Genomic DNA, 19,759 nt, shown 5'->3' with positions numbered 1-19,759 from the left:
ACTTTTCATTGGAGCTCAATGAGAACAGGGAAGAAAGACAAAACAGACTCTGCTTGCTTTCAAACGTCATCCACTGCTGTACGTTCAGAAATGTACACCGTATTTGTTCTTATATATTCATAAAAAAATAAAGGTTCTTTATTGGGATCCATATTGGTTCCATTAAGAACGTATCTTTATAGTGAAATAAGTTTCTTTAGAATGTTCTTCAAACGGTTCTTTTAAAGGGTAACTTCAGTGATTTGCATTAAGCTTTGTATCGGTAGAAACCCGGTAGTATATTCAAATTATGGTACTTTCCCCCCTCATATCCCCCTGAGACGAGAGAAAATATCGTAATTTTGTGTAATCTGAGGATTTTTTGGCCAGACGCTATAGACTACAGCCAGTAGATGGAGTTAGTTCCGCATGTTTTCAACCCGCCCACAGGGGAGGGATCTCATCTCCCTCACAGAATGTAAATGTGCACGGCCGCTCAGCTCGGGCATTAATAACGGAGCGGTGCGGAGCAAAGTGAGTGTTTCTACTTTTCAATGAATTCCTATGAAAGTTTAGCTTCCACATGCGATCTGAAAACGCGCCAGACTGGACGCACGTCGAGAATGACAGCCACGCTTACCTCAGCTCTGCTCAGCTCTTCTCTTGATGAATGAAATCTGACACTCACACTTTATTGAAAAGACACGTTAAGTTTTTAATTGTAGTGTCTATTCTCTAACTGAACTAAATGATTTTATTACTATGAAAATCAAAACGACGGTGGGGGCGGAGCCGCGGTGGGTAAGTGATGACCAGTGGCCGTGGCTTTGGGAGTGGCCTCATTGGGCAGTGTAGCAAGTGCATTCTGGGAGTTTATTTTCTGTCTTTTCTCAGTCTAGAAGGCACCAAATTCAAAAATAATTTCACATTTCTACTGCATAAATGACCCAGTTTAAATACACATTCATCTTCCCAGCGCTGAAGTGCCCCTTTAATAACTGCACTCTTAAAAAGGGTTCTTTCAAAGTTTTGCCAAATAACCTTTCAGTGATCAACCCTTAAAAGAACCACGTTTTTCTTAGTGTGAAGAAAAATCTAAAGAACCTTTTGTGGAATGGAAAGATTCCATGGATGTTAAAGTTTCTTCATGGAACCATCAATGCCAATAAAGAACCTTTATTTTTTCTTCTTCTAGCGGATCACTGTGAAAACCCCCTTTTGGAACCTTTTTTTAAGAGTGCCTTTCATAATACTGGTTTATAATTGTACACATCCAAGTATGAGCATGCCTTAACAAACACCACAAATAAATATGATTTATGTTTTAAAGATGCCTCTTTCAGATTCAAGCAGGTGGACTCATAGATGAGCGGAGGCGAAGAGACATTTAACGGTTTACTTTTACCACATCAAGAGTTAGTCTTAGTAATAACTATTATTCTTGTGCAAGGGGGCGGGGAAAGGGGCGGAGCCACTTAACAATAACACCATTACCACAAACTAGAGAGAGAGAGAGAAAGAGAGGGGAGGGGAAAGACGGACAGCAGTGTGTTCCTTGTGTTTCGTGCTGATGAGTGGAAGTTAAGGACGTCTCCCTCTAAATCAAAGTGTCACTCTGATTGAGCATTTCACAGCGAGCAGTCGGAGGATCACTTGGACAGAGACACTTGCAGGAGATGCAGACATGCTGGGACACATGTTAAACTACGATTTACACCGGGACACAAAATGAGACTGTCACCCATCCTCATATGACAGCAACAGGAGACACACTTGAAAGGGACAGAATAGGACAGAAAGGACAGTAGCGCATCTGTGATGACTTTCACTTCAGGGACGACAACATCCAACCTGCCTGGAGAGAGATTAAAAGGATAAAGCCAAGAGAAAGAGAGAAAAAGCCTGGTGACTTCAGCACACTATCCTGGTAAGAGCTGTTGGTTTGAGCATCTAACTGGTGTTCTCTGGTTTAAACCTTTATACTGCGATTCCCACAAAATGAATAGACTGGCAGTGTAGCATATCCAGAAATGTGCATGACTTTGCATGAGATTTTATTCTTTGCCAGACCTGGGAATTCAAAAAAATGCCTAGATGAACCCTGATGGCACTCAAAGAGCAATATAGCATTTAGAGTTGAACATAATTATGACACACACAAAATATTTTCTTGACTTTTAGGGTTTTAGGTGCTCGCAACATCGCTCACGGGTTCAATACTTAAAAATGCATGAACAGATTAAAGGCAATTCAAGGTTAAAAGCATCTGCCAAACTCGTTGATGCAAATATAAAAGCAGCAATCTGCACAATATTCTCATCATACTGTTGATGTGTTCCACATGGTGCTGCTGCGTGTCCTGAACAGCACTGAAGCTGGTAATGACCCTCACTTTCCACAGCAACAATTACTGCCTGAACTTCTGCAGGATTAGAGGTTAGCACGTTACATCTAGCTTCAACAGGAGTGTTTAACTACCTAATTATGAGTTATATAAATCAACTATTCAAATCAAAAAGTGTTTGCTGCATTTTCTCAAAGAACACACACAGCTATATTTGAGAACAATCCTGTACACATCCATCCCACAGCCACACACGGGAATAAATTAAGTTGGATTCGTGCCCAAAAGACACGCTCTCGGTCTCAAAGTAAAGACTATATTTGCATTTCCTAAGAGAATACCAGTGCTTGCAAGCCTGCAGAAAAAGAAAAAAAAAAGAATAGAAAGCTTTTGTTAATGCAAACTTAAAATGATCCAGAGAAAGAGAAGAAAGTCAGAGAAATCCGAGACGCGGAGAGAGAAGCGGAGACTCCGCTGACATCAGCAGGCAGCCCACTATGACATCATCACAGTCGGCTTTGAATTGGGATCAGATTTTAAATCTGTGAAATGTGAGCCAGATTTTGAATTCTTAATGATGTCATGCTGCATTCACACTCTTAGACTCGAGGAAATTTTACTGAAGTACAAGTGAAATTCATTTTAAAGAATTAGTTCATTAAAAACGTACTCTTTACTTGTTTTAACAGCGTAGGGTTGTGATAGAATGAGATTTTCTAGATATGATAACCATCTCAGAGTTTCACAGCATCAGTATCAAACAATTATTTAATAAATAAACTGTATTATTAAATTATGGTTATTATTACCATCAGTTCAAATGGCCATTAAATGATTGAAAACAGGTTGAACGAAGGCTTTTTAGGCTTTATTATAACAAACTTGAAACCATTTGTTTGCTCTGTTTATTAATTTCAATAAAACATGTGTAATCAACTAAATTCAATAAGTGATTATGAATTAGATAACTTAATTTTATAATTAATTTATTAACATGTTTACGAATAATAGAGTCCAATGAAATGTATATATTCATATACACAAATATATTATCAAGAACGGTGGTAATCAAATAAAATGTAACAAACTTTTATCCTTTTATTTTTTTGGCAAAGTGCTGTAAACCAGATATTTACTAAATTAAACCATGGTTTAAAAAATATTCTTAAATAATGTTTAAATTATGTATTATTATTTTGACAAGTAGATTCTATTGTTATTGTTCTATTACAACTGTTTTAATTATCCTTGTTTCTATTTTTAATTCTTATACATGGTATTCTTATTTCTTATGCATATGTTATCACTAATTCATTTTCTATGTAAAGCACTTTGAATGACCATTGTGTATGAAATGTGCTATATAAATAAACTTGCCTTGCCTTGCCGGCCTACAATAGTAATATATTTCTGTCACAGTTTCTTCTAGGTAAAACAGGTTGCAGTGAAGACCTGTTTCAGAGTGTATTTGACAATGGGTTTTATTCAAATATGATGATGAAATGCTCATTAGGGGTTCTCTCAGATCAGCTCTGGAAATGTGGTTTATGAGACGTTAAAACCACCACGAGCATCACGAGTACTTGAGTATGTAGACGAAAGGGCACTGCTCATTGACACAGAGACAGAACAAGCAGATCATATATTCATATAGCAGTGTTTTGCGCTTTAATATTCACAGATTATGTCTCGATTTTATATTGTACAGCTTTACTTTCAATTTATTCATTCATCCATCAGTTTGGGTGTTTTACTTGACATCTGCATTATACTGTAAACGAAATGCTCATGGATTCTGGGATTCCTTCTGCATCACAGAAATCCTGCAGCATTAAGTTATAAGCACACCTTTATCTGCACAGAGGGATGGTGTTCCAGAACATGCTCTGTGTTTCCTCATTTTGCATCCACTTTGCATCCACATTTTTTGCAAATTGGATATCCTCCAGGACAACCACATGTACATTTTTTTTTCTCAATATCCAAAGTATTTCCATACTAGCCAGGGTTTCTCGACGGCGTTTCAATGCAGTCGTTTCTGTAGCACGATCTCCCCCCCCCCCCTTAAAAGGTGTCATGAACTGGCTTTTATTTTATAATTTTATACTGTTGTCTGAGGTCAACTTATGACATTCGTGTGGTTTTTACATTACAAAACATCATAATGAAGGCTATTCTCTGCCCTGGTTTTGAGGCTCTCTCATGGAACGCTCTGTTTTTATGGGCGTACCGCACTAAAGACTTGGAAGTAAACGCCCACGGCTAGGATTGGATAAGATTTGCATATTTAATGAGCCCTCAGTAATCCCTCCACCCACGATTGATTGGAATGTTATTTTTTTTATTATTTGGCCCACCCGATCGGTGAATAACCGTGAACTGTACACACACACACACACACACACACACACAGGCGAAAGAAAATAATGTTATTTCACTATTTAAGATACGTTTTGGTAGCCCGTCTGAAAAACACATAGCCCCGGGACGTTGGGCTTTGCGAGCCCTGGCCCATAACGTTACAAGTCAGAGTCTGATCACGAATGAACCAATAACACCTCAAATAAAGGATTCTCCAGCCTGACAGCGTGCTAATGTTCAGTTAGACATGTACACATAATCAATACGATCTGTAACAATGCACAATACTAGCACATATAAAAAACATGTTTAACTCACATAAGTGTGTTGCACCATTCCTGTCAGATCCAATATAGAAGGCACAGCATTGTGTTTTAATCTCGATATGTCTGCAAATCATGTCTCGACCTCTATCTTGTTTACAATCGATTCCGCGGTGAAATGAAGCGAACAAACGCACAATGTCTTACGCACGTGAGCTGGAACCGACATGTTTATTGCTCGGTAGCGCGACCTGTTTAGCTCCACGAGTCGGTGGGCCGGCTTGAGGCGGCGTTTCAACGTACGATGACGTCAAGGGTCGACATATTCTGAGATTGAGCATTTTCTGGGCCTGGTGTCTATAAAAGCTTTTTGTTGACTAACGAGGATGTTTTCAGCTCCGAAACTTACAGGATATTCTTATATCACGATGAACTTTTATATATCAAAGGCTCAAGGGAAAGTTGATTTCTCAATTCATCCCCCCTTTAAAAGAGTACACAGAAAAGTACACAGAAAAACGACTCAATTACAGTAACGCGAGTAACTGTAATTCGTTACTTTCCACCTCTGCCAACTTTATAGGTGATGACACCAAAATACAGAATCTCACGCATATTGAAGAAAAAAAATTTGAATGCACCAAACAGTCAAATGTGATAAAAGCAAGTTACCTAACACCTCTAACTGCTCATTTTCAGCATCACATTACAATTGGCAAGTGCAGATTTTTTTAATTCAGAATTTGACAAAGACGTTCGTTTTTTTTTCTAGTAGAAGAATAATAAATATGTCAATACTGACACAACATAAAGATTTAGCCATAATGCAAAGGGAGATTTGTACACTTTAGTGTTAAATGCGTTAAAAAGCTCATAAATCAACAACAACAAATGTGAATACCGTGCAGAAATGAATTACAGTGTGGAAAAGTCTTAACACCCAACAGACAGACAGTTTCCTAAATCAATGCCAAGACAAATGCACAAAAAAAAAAAAAAATCAATTCAGTTATGTAATTTATTTTTAAATATCTGATTCATCATGCATGTTTGTAGCATGAGGTTACGGATCTTCGCTCGCTTATGTTCCGGTCTATCGGAATATATTTTCCATTGATGACTCAAGGCTATGAATGTTTGGTCGTACATTCAGTCCAAACCACAAGATGCAGTGATTCAGATATTAAAGAAATATCTTTTTTTATTTTTATTATTGCATTAGATCAAGTGGTATGCTACTGTCCCAGCTATATCACCTCCCTATGTCAGTACTAATATTTTAGGGTCCTACGTACACTAGTCTCTGAAACAATCCCTGAAACAAGCACTAATGAGCACAATGAAAAACATGGACAGCTGAGTCTGTTGCTATGGGAGACTGTCTTTACGCACAACACACCACACACCACATCAGGAACTGCGTGTGATCGATTTTCCCATCCGTGAATTAGCGCATTCCAGTCCTAGGGTGTAAATCTATGACTCAGAGATTACAGGAAAAGACCACATCTAACATAAAACATCCAATAGGAAAACTTAAAACTGATAGCATGTGCACATCTGTATGCATGTGCATTTTTATTACTTAATGCATTGGCAATGTGAAGCCTTTTTTTCTGTATTTTCTGTCTTTGTAGAGACTCAAAGTGCATTTTAGATGCTATATGTTTGCAGCACTACTAAAAATAGCCTCTCTTGTTATCTGATTCATGTCTAACACTATAGATAACTATGGCTGAGCTGCTTTTGGATAAGAACAATTACATATGGTGGGAGAAAAGAGATCAAATATTCATTGTGAATGCAAGTTTGCACTAACAGTGTAATCTGATTCACAAACAACTGACTCTTATGAACCAATTCTTTTAATGCATCAATCAAAAAGACTCACGACCGGTTTTGAATCAGGCTGATGAATCATTCACTAAATGAACTTAACTCACGTAATGAACCGAACCATCACTGTCACAAATTAATATAATTGCATGTTGTCATATGATTTTGTGAGTTCATTCAGCGAAAGACTGACTTTTTGAATACTTTAATAAAAGATCTGGATCTGATTCATAAGAGTCATTTGAGTGTGAATCAGAGAACATTCACAACTAAAATATTTGTCATTATTTTGCTGTGGCGCTAGAGATTCAGTCTCTGAAAAATCACCAACCATGTGTAATTCTCTCTGCTTATCTGTTATTTAATGACACAAGGAATAAAACACAAACTTGTGCATATAACAAAACCACTTGTGTGGCCTTGTGTTTAAAGATCTAGACTGGTATCAAAAAGGGTTTCGCTTTAAATCCTGTAAGGCACGGCCCGATTAGATTTGTGGACTTCTAAAGGTGTAGAGTCATTTACTTCAGATAAAAGCATCTGCTAAATCACTACTTACAGATGCTTTATCAAGGCACAACAGACCTGCTCTTTGCAAACTCTCCAAAGACTTTCCCAGGTCCTGTGTTTTTAACACAATGCATGTTTCATTAGCTAATGGCTTTCAGATCAATTTACAGTTCATTCAACAATTTACAATAGATCAAATGCAGTCCATCAAATAATTTACACTACTGTTAAAAAGCTGGCAGTCAGCTGGCAGTCCCACTGAAGTGTCTTGAAACAAGCAGCATTATTATTGAATGTGTTTCCACTGAAACAGGAAGAGAGGGTGGGGCATATCAAAAAATTCCTCCCCCTTAAAAAAAAATAGCTAGTAGCATTTAGTTTATATTACAGCTCAGAGCCGTTGAGCTTGGTAAAGCCGTAGTTTCCTCCTAATCTCCTCCATATCACTTTAAAATACAGCATTCTGTGCAGAAATCAAATGATCTGCTCTGTGCTGTCATGTCTCTGGACCGACTCGATCACATGATCCGCTCTGTGCTGTCGTGACTCTAGACCGACTCGATCACATGATCCGCTCTGTGCTGTCGTGACTCTGGACCGACTCGATCACATGATCCGCTCTGTGCTGTCATGTCTCTGGACCGACTCGATCACATGATCTGCTCTGTGCTGTCGTGACTCGACTCGATCACATGATCCGCTCTGTGCTGTCGTGTCTCGACTCGATCACATGATCCGCTCTGTGCTGTCGTGACTCGACTCGATCACATGATCCGCTCTGTGCTGTCGTGACTCGACTCGATCACATGATCCGCTCTGTGCTGTCGTGACTCTGGACCGACTCGATCACATGATCCGCTCTGTGCTGTCGTGACTCTGGACCGACTCGATCACATGATCCGCTCTGTGCTGTCGTGACTCTGGACCGACTCGATCACATGATCCGCTCTGTGCTGTCGTGACTCGACTCGATCACATGATCCGCTCTGTGCTGTCGTGACTCTGGACCGACTCCATCACATGATCCGCTCTGTGCTGTCGTGACTCTGGACCGACTCCATCACATGATCCGCTCTGTGCTGTCGTGACTCGACTCGATCACATGATCCGCTCTGTGCTGTCGTGACTCTGGACCGACTCGATCACATGATCCGCTCTGTGCTGTCGTGTCTCTGGACCGACTCGATCACATGATCCGCTCTGTGCTGTCGTGACTCGACTCGATCACATGATCCGCTCTGTGCTGTCGTGACTCGACTCGATCACATGATCCGCTCTGTGCTGTCGTGACTCTGGACCGACTCGATCACATGATCCGCTCTGTGCTGTCGTGTCTCTGGACCGACTCGATCACATGATCCGCTCTGTGCTGTCGTGACTCTAGACCGACTCGATCACATGATCCGCTCTGTGCTGTCGTGACTCTGGACCGACTCGATCACATGATCCGCTCTGTGCTGTCGTGTCTCGACTCGATCACATGATCCGCTCTGTGCTGTCGTGACTCTGGACCGACTCGATCACATGATCCGCTCTGTGCTGTCGTGACTCTGGACCGACTCGATCACATGATCCGCTCTGTGCTGTCGTGTCTCGACTCGATCACATGATCCGCTCTGTGCTGTCGTGACTCTGGACCGACTCGATCACATGATCCGCTCTGTGCTGTCGTGACTCGACTCGATCACATGATCCGCTCTGTGCTGTCGTGTCTCGACTCGATCACATGATCCGCTCTGTGCTGTCGTCTCGACTCGATCACATGATCCGCTCTGTGCTGTCGTGTCTCTGGACCGACTCGATCACATGATCCGCTCTGTGCTGTCGTGACTCTAGACCGACTCGATCACATGATCCGCTCTGTGCTGTCGTGACTCTGGACCGACTCGATCACATGATCCGCTCTGTGCTGTCGTGTCTCGACTCGATCACATGATCCGCTCTGTGCTGTCGTGACTCTGGACCGACTCGATCACATGATCCGCTCTGTGCTGTCGTGACTCTGGACCGACTCGATCACATGATCCGCTCTGTGCTGTCGTGTCTCGACTCGATCACATGATCTGCTCTGTGCTGTCGTGACTCTGGACCGACTCGATCACATGATCCGCTCTGTGCTGTCGTGACTCTGGACCGACTCGATCACATGATTCGCTCTGTGCTGTCGTGACTCTGGACCGACTCGATCACATGATCCGCTCTGTGCTGTCGTGACTCTGGACCGACTCGATCACATGATCCGCTCTGTGCTGTCGTGTCTCTGGACCGACTCGATCACATGATCCGCTCTGTGCTGTCGTGACTCTGGACCGACTCGATCACATGATCCGCTCTGTGCTGTCGTGACTCTGGACCGTCTCGATCACATGATCCGCTCTGTGCTGTCGTGTCTCGACTCGATCACATGATCCGCTCTGTGCTGTCGTGACTCGACTCGATCACAAGATCGCTCTGTGCTGTCGTGACTCGACTCGATCACATGATCCGCTCTGTGCTGTCGTGTCTCGACTCGATCACATGATCCGCTCTGTGCTGTCGTGACTCGACTCGATCACATGATCCGCTCTGTGCTGTCGTGACTCGACTCGATCACATGATCCGCTCTGTGCTGTCGTGACTCTGGACCGACTCGATCACATGATCGCTCTGTGCTGTCGTGACTCGACTCGATCACAAGATCGCTCTGTGCTGTCGTGACTCGACTCGATCACATGATCCGCTCTGTGCTGTCGTGTCTCGACTCGATCACATGATCCGCTCTGTGCTGTCGTGACTCTGGACCGACTCGATCACATGATCCGCTCTGTGCTGTCGTGTCTCTGGACCGACTCGATCACATGATCCGCTCTGTGCTGTCGTGACTCTGGACCGACTCGATCACATGATCCGCTCTGTGCTGTCGTGACTCGACTCGATCACATGATCCGCTCTGTGCTGTCGTGACTCTGGACCGACTCCATCACATGATCCGCTCTGTGCTGTCGTGACTCTGGACCGACTCCATCACATGATCCGCTCTGTGCTGTCGTGACTCTGGAGCGACTCCATCACATGATCCGCTCTGTGCTGTCGTGACTCTGGAGCGACTCGATCACATGATCCGCTCTGTGCTGTCGTGACTCGACTCGATCACATGATCCGCTCTGTGCTGTCGTGACTCTGGACCGACTCGATCACATGATCCGCTCTGTGCTGTCGTGTCTCTGGACCGACTCGATCACATGATCCGCTCTGTGCTGTCGTGACTCGACTCGATCACATGATCCGCTCTGTGCTGTCGTGACTCGACTCGATCACATGATCCGCTCTGTGCTGTCGTGACTCTGGACCGACTCGATCACATGATCCGCTCTGTGCTGTCGTGTCTCTGGACCGACTCGATCACATGATCCGCTCTGTGCTGTCGTGACTCGACTCGATCACATGATCCGCTCTGTGCTGTCGTGACTCGACTCGATCACATGATCCGCTCTGTGCTGTCGTGACTCTGGACCGACTCGATCACATGATCCGCTCTGTGCTGTCGTGTCTCTGGACCGACTCGATCACATGATCCGCTCTGTGCTGTCGTGACTCTAGACCGACTCGATCACATGATCCGCTCTGTGCTGTCGTGACTCTGGACCGACTCGATCACATGATCCGCTCTGTGCTGTCGTGTCTCGACTCGATCACATGATCCGCTCTGTGCTGTCGTGACTCTGGACCGACTCGATCACATGATCCGCTCTGTGCTGTCGTGACTCTGGACCGACTCGATCACATGATCCGCTCTGTGCTGTCGTGTCTCGACTCGATCACATGATCCGCTCTGTGCTGTCGTGACTCTGGACCGACTCGATCACATGATCCGCTCTGTGCTGTCGTGACTCGACTCGATCACATGATCCGCTCTGTGCTGTCGTGTCTCGACTCGATCACATGATCCGCTCTGTGCTGTCGTCTCGACTCGATCACATGATCCGCTCTGTGCTGTCGTGTCTCGACTCGATCACATGATCTGCTCTGTGCTGTCGTGACTCTGGACCGACTCGATCACATGATCCGCTCTGTGCTGTCGTGACTCTGGACCGACTCGATCACATGATTCGCTCTGTGCTGTCGTGACTCTGGACCGACTCGATCACATGATCCGCTCTGTGCTGTCGTGACTCTGGACCGACTCGATCACATGATCCGCTCTGTGCTGTCGTGTCTCTGGACCGACTCGATCACATGATCCGCTCTGTGCTGTCGTGACTCTGGACCGACTCGATCACATGATCCGCTCTGTGCTGTCGTGACTCTGGACCGTCTCGATCACATGATCCGCTCTGTGCTGTCGTGTCTCGACTCGATCACATGATCCGCTCTGTGCTGTCGTGACTCGACTCGATCACAAGATCGCTCTGTGCTGTCGTGACTCGACTCGATCACATGATCCGCTCTGTGCTGTCGTGTCTCGACTCGATCACATGATCCGCTCTGTGCTGTCGTGACTCGACTCGATCACATGATCCGCTCTGTGCTGTCGTGACTCGACTCGATCACATGATCCGCTCTGTGCTGTCGTGACTCTGGACCGACTCGATCACAAGATCGCTCTGTGCTGTCGTGACTCGACTCGATCACATGATCCGCTCTGTGCTGTCGTGTCTCGACTCGATCACATGATCCGCTCTGTGCTGTCGTGTCTCGACTCGATCACATGATCCGCTCTGTGCTGTCGTGACTCTGGACCGACTCGATCACATGATCCGCTCTGTGCTGTCGTGTCTCTGGACCGACTCGATCACATGATCCGCTCTGTGCTGTCGTGTCTCGACTCGATCACATGATCCGCTCTGTGCTGTCGTGACTCTGGACCGACTCGATCACATGATCCGCTCTGTGCTGTCGTGACTCGACCCGATCACATGATCCGCTCTGTGCTGTCGTGACTCTGGACCGACTCGATCACATGATCCGCTCTGTGCTGTTGTGACTCGACTCGATCACATGATCTGCTCTGTGCTGTCGTGTCTCGACTCGATCACATGATCCGCTGTGCTGTCGTGACTCTGGACCTACTCGATCACATGATCCGCTCTGTGCTGTCGTGACTCGACCCGATCACATGATCCGCTCTGTGCTGTCGTGTCTCGACTCAATCACATGATCCGCTCTGTGCTGTCGTGTCTCGACTCGATCACATGATCCGCTCTGTGCTGTCGTGACTCTGGACCGACTCGATCACATGATCCGCTCTGTGCTGTCGTGACTCGACTCGATCACATGATCCGCTCTGTGCTGTCGTTACTCTGGACCGACTCGATCACATGATCCGCTCTGTGCTGTCGTGTCTCGACTCGATCACATGATCCGCTCTGTGCTGTCGTGACTCGACTCGATCACATGATCCGCTCTGTGCTGTCGTTACTCTGGACCGACTCGATCACATGATCCGCTCTGTGCTGTCGTGTCTCGACTCGATCACATGATCCGCTCTGTGCTGTCGTGTCTCGACTCGATCACATGATCCGCTCTGTGCTGTCGTTACTCTGGACCGACTCGATCACATGATCCGCTCTGTGCTGTCGTGACTCTGGAACGGAGTTGCGACAGGTCACGTGACACTAACGTGAATCCAGACTTAATTCGCCCCAATGGAAAGCATATTTACACTGTCTGAATTGTTCCCTATCCCCTATCCAGTGCACTATGTGCCATTCACCATGTAGAAAATAGTAAATGGGTGAACATGTGACCGATTTCAGCCGCAGCTTCAGCGTCTGTTTATAATGTAGGGGTTCAGATTCTAGAGAGCATTTGATTGGACAGAAAATCTGATGAGAAGCTGAGGTGCAGAGTGATGTCATCAAAATCATTGATCCATTTTGGCGGAAGTGAGAGACTAAGTTTTGAACGCTTATATCTTCTAAATGTAAATGTTGTCATTGTTTTGGAGCAGTAAGGCTAATATATTCGTACTAAAAGCCAAAAAACTTAAATTCTGAGCTCATGGGGACTTTAAGGCCCATTCACACCAAGAACGATAACTATTAATGATAACAAACGATAACCACAGGCAGACAATCTTGTTCTGTTTATTATAAGCAGACGCTGCAGTTTTGTTGTCTGACGCTTTAAATGCTTGAGCTCTTTAAAGCAGGATGGATTCATCATCTGGAAAAAAAAATGTTCTGAAAGCGATTCATCACAGCGCCGAATAATATCCAGTACATCCACAGAAATGTATTTCGCATTTGATGAATTTTCATTAAAACAGTATCTAGTATACGCCTACAGTCTGTCTATGTGAGTTCATAATTTGTGCTTTGGGGTATGCGGATAATGGCGGTAGAAATAACCATGCTTCTATTATTTGCTATTAAATGCATCCATGGTAATCATGAGAGAATCCTTGTATATAAAACTAAACCACGACATTTCGTGGGTATACAAATAAATATTCCTACAGAGTATACAATAAACTCTTATTTGATTGTGTTCCAGAGACAGAGCCACATCTCAGAGAGTCATGACTGTCATCACTTTGAAGCGCTTTCTTCTGGCCCTGCTGACTCTCACCCTACCCAGACCCGACTCTGCTTCGCTTGGCTTCGCTGAGGAGTTTGAAAGCCGAGATGATGTACTTGAAAGCGAGTTCTTGTATGCTGGTCGATCCAAGCGCTCCCCTGACCCTCCCAGTGCCTCCGACGTGGACAAATGCTCCTACACCTTCATCGTGCCTCAGCGGAAGACCACGGGCGCCATCTGTGTGAACTCGAAAGAGCCGGAAGCCCTGCTGGAGAACCGCGTGAACAAGCAGGAGCTGGAGCTGCTGAACGGAGAGCTGCACAAGCAGAAACGTCAGATCGAGACGCTGCAGCAGCTGGTGGAGGTGGATGGCGGCGTGGTGAACGAAGTCAAGCTCCTTCGCAAGGAGTCGCGCAACATGAACGCCCGAGTGACGCAGCTCTACATGCAGCTGCTACACGAGATCATACGCAAGAGAGACAATGCGCTTGAGGTTTCTCAGCTGGAGAACCGCGTGCTGAATCACACGTCAGAGATGCAGCAGCTAACCGCACGCTACCGGGATCTGGAGCACAAATACCTGCACTTGGCATCGCTTGCCAGCAATCAGAGCGCGATCATAGTGCAGCTGGAGGAGCAGTGCAGAAGAGGAGGTTTTGTTGCTGGCGGTGGAGCGGGTGTTGTACGACAAGCACGGCCGTACCAGCCTCCTGTAATCCTACCACAGCAACCGCAGACGCCTCAACACCGCCAACAACCTCCACCTCCGGTCCAGCATTCCCCAGCCAGGCCTTTCCACCCGCCGACCTACACCCGCCACAACAACCAGATGACCAATGAAATCCAGAGTGACCAAAACTCCAAAGCAATACCACCGACTTTACCGACCGTAGCCTCTGATACACACAGTTCTTCAACGGATAAACCCTCAGGTGAGTGTCTCTTCCACAAAGAATCTGTGAAATTTGCAGTAAAAAAAAACAGATGTGGCTACCAGAGCTTTACCATAAAAAGATACATTTTCAGTTTTATGGATTGAACACTAAAATCTGTTATACATTAACAACAACCTTAAGAACACAGGTGGTGAAGAACAAAGACACATGATGAATCAAGTAACTTTTCCATAAGCTGAGGTAAATTTTCATATATAGAAGGTGCACAGGAATACAAAACACCATCATGGAAACACTAAAATATGCAATGACACTAAAATAATGCAATAAACATTAGTAACGCAACACAACACAACACAACACAACACAACACAACACAACACAACACAACACAAAAAAACTGAATAAGTGCTGTCAAACGATCAATCAAATCCAAAATAAAAGTTTGTTTACATAATATATGTGTGTACTGTGTATAATTATTATATAAACACACACACTCACACACGCATGTATATATTTAAGATTTTTTTTAATATTTATATATAATATAAATGACATATACACATAATAATACACAGTTCACACACATTATGTAAACAAACTTTTATTTTGGATGCATAACATTAACATCATATCATATTGTATGGTATCATATCATATGGTATCATACATCATATCGTATCGTATCATATGGTATCATAGCGTATCGTATTATAACATTTCATATCATATAATATATCATATTGTATCATATCGTATCATAGCGTATCGTATGATAGCGTATAGTATCATAACGTATATCATATCGTATCATTGTATCATAGCGTATCGTATCATAGTGTATCGTACTATAGCATAGCATATTGTATCGTATCATATTGTATCGTATCATATTGTATCATAGCGTATTGTATCGTATTGTATCATAACGTATCCTATCGTATCGTATAATATATAAAATCATATCGTATCATAACATATCGTATCATATCGTATCGTATTGTATCATAACGTATCATATTGGATCATAGCATATCGTATCGCATCATATCGTATCGTGTTATAGCGTATCATATTGTTTCATAAAGTATCATATTAAATCTTAGCGTATCTTATCGTATCATAACGTATCCCATCGTATCATATCGTATCACAGTGTATCGTATTGTATCATAACGTATCCTATCATATATCATATCGTATCATATTGTATCATAGCGTATCGTATTGTATCATAACGTATCATATTGTATCATATCGTATCATAGTGTATCGTACTATAGCATAGCATATTGTATCGTATCAAATTGTATCATAGCGTATTGTATCGTATTGTATCATAACGTATCCTATCGTATCGTATAATATATAAAATCATATCGTATCATAACATATCGTATCGTATTGTATCATAACGTATCATATTGGATCATAGCATATCGTATCGCATCATATCGTATCGTGTTATAGCGTATCATATTGTTTCATAAAGTATCATATTAAATCTTAGCGTATCTTATCGTATCATTTTGCATCATAGCGTATCGTATTGTATCATAACGTATCCCATCGTATCATATCGTATCACAGTGTACCGTATTGTATCATAACGTATCCTATCATATATCATATCGTATCATATTGTATCATAGCGTATCGTATTGTATCATAACGTATCATATTGTATCGTATCGTATTATAACGTATCATATCATATCGAATCATAACGTATATCATATCATAGCGTATCGTATTGTATCATAACGCACCATATTGTATCATAGCGTATCGTATCATACTGTACCGTTGTGTATTGTATCGTATCATAGCATATCGTATTGTATCATAGCGTATCATATCACATCATATCGTATCAAAACGTATCATATTGTATCATAGCGTATCATATCGAATCATATTGTATCATAGCGTATCGTATCGTATCATAGCATATCGTATTGTATCATAACGTTTCATATTGTATCATAGCGTATTGTATCGCATCATATCGTATCATATTGTATCATAGCATATCATATTATATCATAGCGTATCGTATCATAGTATATCGTATTGTATCACAACGTATCATGTTGTATCATAGCGTATGATAACATGTAGCGTATCATATTGTATCATAGCGTATCATAGCGTATCGTATCGTAACGTATCATATTGTATCATAGCGCATCGTATTGTATCATAGCGTAGTCGTATCAAATCGTATTGTATCATAGCGTATCGTATCATAACGTATCATATTGTATCATAGCGTATCATAACGTATCATAGCGTATCGTATCATAACGTATCATATTGTATCATAGCGTATCGTATCGTATCATAGCGTATCGTATCATAACGTATCATATTGTATCATACCGTATCATATTGTATCAAAGCGCATCGTATTGTATCATAGCGTAGTCGTATCAAATCGTAGCGTATCATAGCGTATCGTATTGTATCATAGCATATCGTATTGTATCATAGCGTATCGTATTGTATTATAGCGTATCGTATCATAGCGTATCGTAGCGTATCGTATCATAGCGTATCGTATCATAGCGGATCATATTCTATCATAGCATTTCGTATTGTATCATAGCATTTCGTATTGTATCATAGCGTATCGTATCGTATCATAGCATATCGTATTGTATCATAGCGTATTGTATCATAGCATATCGTATTGTATCATAGCGTATCGTATCGCATCATATCGTATCAAAACGTATCATATTGTATCATAGCGTATCGTATTGTATCATAGCATATCGTATTGTATCATAGCATTTTGTATTGTATCATAGCGTATCGTATTGTATCATAGCGTATCGTATTGTATCATAGCGTATCGTATCATAGCATATCGTATTGTATCATAGCGTATTGTATCATAGCAAAGCATATCGTATTGTATCATAGCGTATCGTATCGCATCATATCGTCTCAAAACGTATCATATTGTATCATATCGTATCATATTGTATCATAGCGTATCGTATCGCATCATAGCGTATCAAAACGTATCATATTGTATCATAGCGTATCATATTGTATCATAACGTCGTATCATAGTGTATCGTATTATATCATAACGTATCATATTGTATCATAGCGTATCATAACGTATCATAGCGTATCATATTGTATCATAGCGTATCATATCGTATCATAGCGTATCGTATCATAACGTATCATATTGTATCATAGCGTAACATAACATATCATAATGTATCATAGCGTAGTCGTATCAAATGGTATTGTATCATAGCGTATCGTATCATAACGTATCATATTGTATCATAGCGTATCATAACCTATCATATTGTATCATAGCGCATCGTATTGTATCATTGCGTAGTCGTATCAAATCGTAGTGTTTCATAGCGTATCGTATTCTATCATAGCATATCATATTGTATCATAGCGTATCTTATCATAGCATATCGTATTGTATCATAGATGGTGGTCTAGTGGGTTAAACCACTGAACGGATATGTAGAAGGTTCCTGGTTCGATCCCAGCAGTCGCCACCAGTGTGTCCTTGAGCAAGGCACTTTACTCCACGTTGCTCCAGGGGGATAGTCCCTGTAATACGGGTACTGTAAGTCGCTTTTGATAAAAGCGTCTGCCAAATGCATAAATGTAAATGTACATGTAAATCATATCGTATCATAGCGTATCGTATCGTATTGTATCATAACATATCATATTGTATCATAGCATATCGTATCATATCGTATTGTATCATAGCGTAGCGTATTGTATCATAACGTATCGTATTGTATCATAGCGTATCGTATCATAGCGTATCGTATCATAGCATATCGTATTGTATCATAGCGTATCGTATCGTAGCATATCGTATCGTACCATAGCATATCGTAGTGTATCATAGCGTATCATATCATAGCGTATCATATCATAGCGTATCGTATCATAGCATATCGTATCGTATCATAGCATATCGTATTGTATCATAGCGTATCGTATCATAGCGTATCGTATCATAGCATATCGTATTGTATAGTATCGTATTGTACCATAGCGTATCGTATTGTATCATAGCATATCGTATTTCAACATAGTGTTTCGTATTGTATCATAGCGTATCGTATTGTATCATAGTGTATCGTATCATAGCGTATCGTATCATAGCATATCGTATTGTATCATAGCGTATCGTATCATAACGTATCGTATCATAGCGTATCGTATCATAGCGTATCGTATCATAGCGTATCGTATCATAGCATATCGTATCGTACCATAGCACATCGTATTGTATCATAGCGTATCGTGTCATAGCATATCGTATTGTATCATAGCGTATCATATCATAGCATATCGTATTGTATAGTATCGTATTGTACCATAGCGTATCGTATTGTATCATAGCATATCGTATTTCAACATAGTGTTTCGTATTGTATCATAGCGTATCGTATTGTATCATAGTGTATCGTATCATAGCGTATCGTATCATAGCATATCGTATTGTATCATAGCGTATCGTATCATAACGTATCGTATCATAGCGTATCGTATCATAGCGTATCGTATCATAGCGTATCGTATCATAGCATATCGTATCGTACCATAGCACATCGTATTGTATCATAGCGTATCGTGTCATAGCATATCGTATTGTATCATAGCGTATCATATCATAGCATATCGTATTGTATCATAGCGTATCGTATTGTATCATAGCGTATCGTATTGTATCATAGCGTATCGTATTGTATCATAATGTATCAACGTATCCTATCGTATAGTTTTGTATCATGTCATTACATAAGAACATAAATGTAAATAACTGATATCAAAAACAATTAAATTAAAAAAAAAAACATCAAACGTCATCTTATATTTTACAGTGAAAAAAATCACTTGTTTTTTTCTCCCACTAACAGTAACAGTATTGTTTTTGTGGTATTGCCCGTTTGATATTTACAGTGCTCTCCAAAAATTAGGAAATGCCATAGGCAAAGGATTTTGAATAATATCAGCATAAATCCTTATCATTTTGTGATGATTTTGCATTGATAAGGGACATCACA

The 19,759-nt window shown here is 42.0% G+C and overlaps 2 protein-coding genes across 4 annotated transcripts in view; one reads left to right on the top strand and one right to left on the bottom strand.

The window, feature by feature from the left end:
* LOC307125795 (ras-specific guanine nucleotide-releasing factor RalGPS1) overlaps positions 1 to 19,759 on the bottom strand; it is a 269,981-nt gene that overhangs the window by 118,979 nt on the left and 131,243 nt on the right. The gene's annotated exons all lie outside the window — the stretch shown is intronic.
* Positions 1,491 to 19,759, top strand: part of angptl2a (angiopoietin-like 2a) — a 31,777-nt gene continuing 13,508 nt past the window's right edge. Inside the window, exons 1-2 of one of the 2 annotated variants that reach the window (XM_079815917.1) lie at positions 1,491 to 1,906; positions 13,768 to 14,723. In XM_079815917.1, the coding sequence (XP_079672043.1) occupies positions 13,793 to 14,723 (931 nt within the window). In that variant the 5' untranslated portion in view covers positions 1,491 to 1,906; positions 13,768 to 13,792. The remainder of the gene's footprint in view (positions 1,907 to 13,767; positions 14,724 to 19,759) is intronic. The other variant, XM_079815916.1, reaches the window with a different exon arrangement.

This window comes from Gobio gobio (genome assembly GCF_949357685.1).
Source record: "Gobio gobio genome assembly, chromosome: 4".
NCBI lineage: Eukaryota > Metazoa > Chordata > Actinopteri > Cypriniformes > Gobionidae > Gobio > Gobio gobio.
The sequence above is the reverse complement of the archived record's forward strand: the minus strand, read 5'-3'. Positions and strand labels throughout refer to the sequence as shown.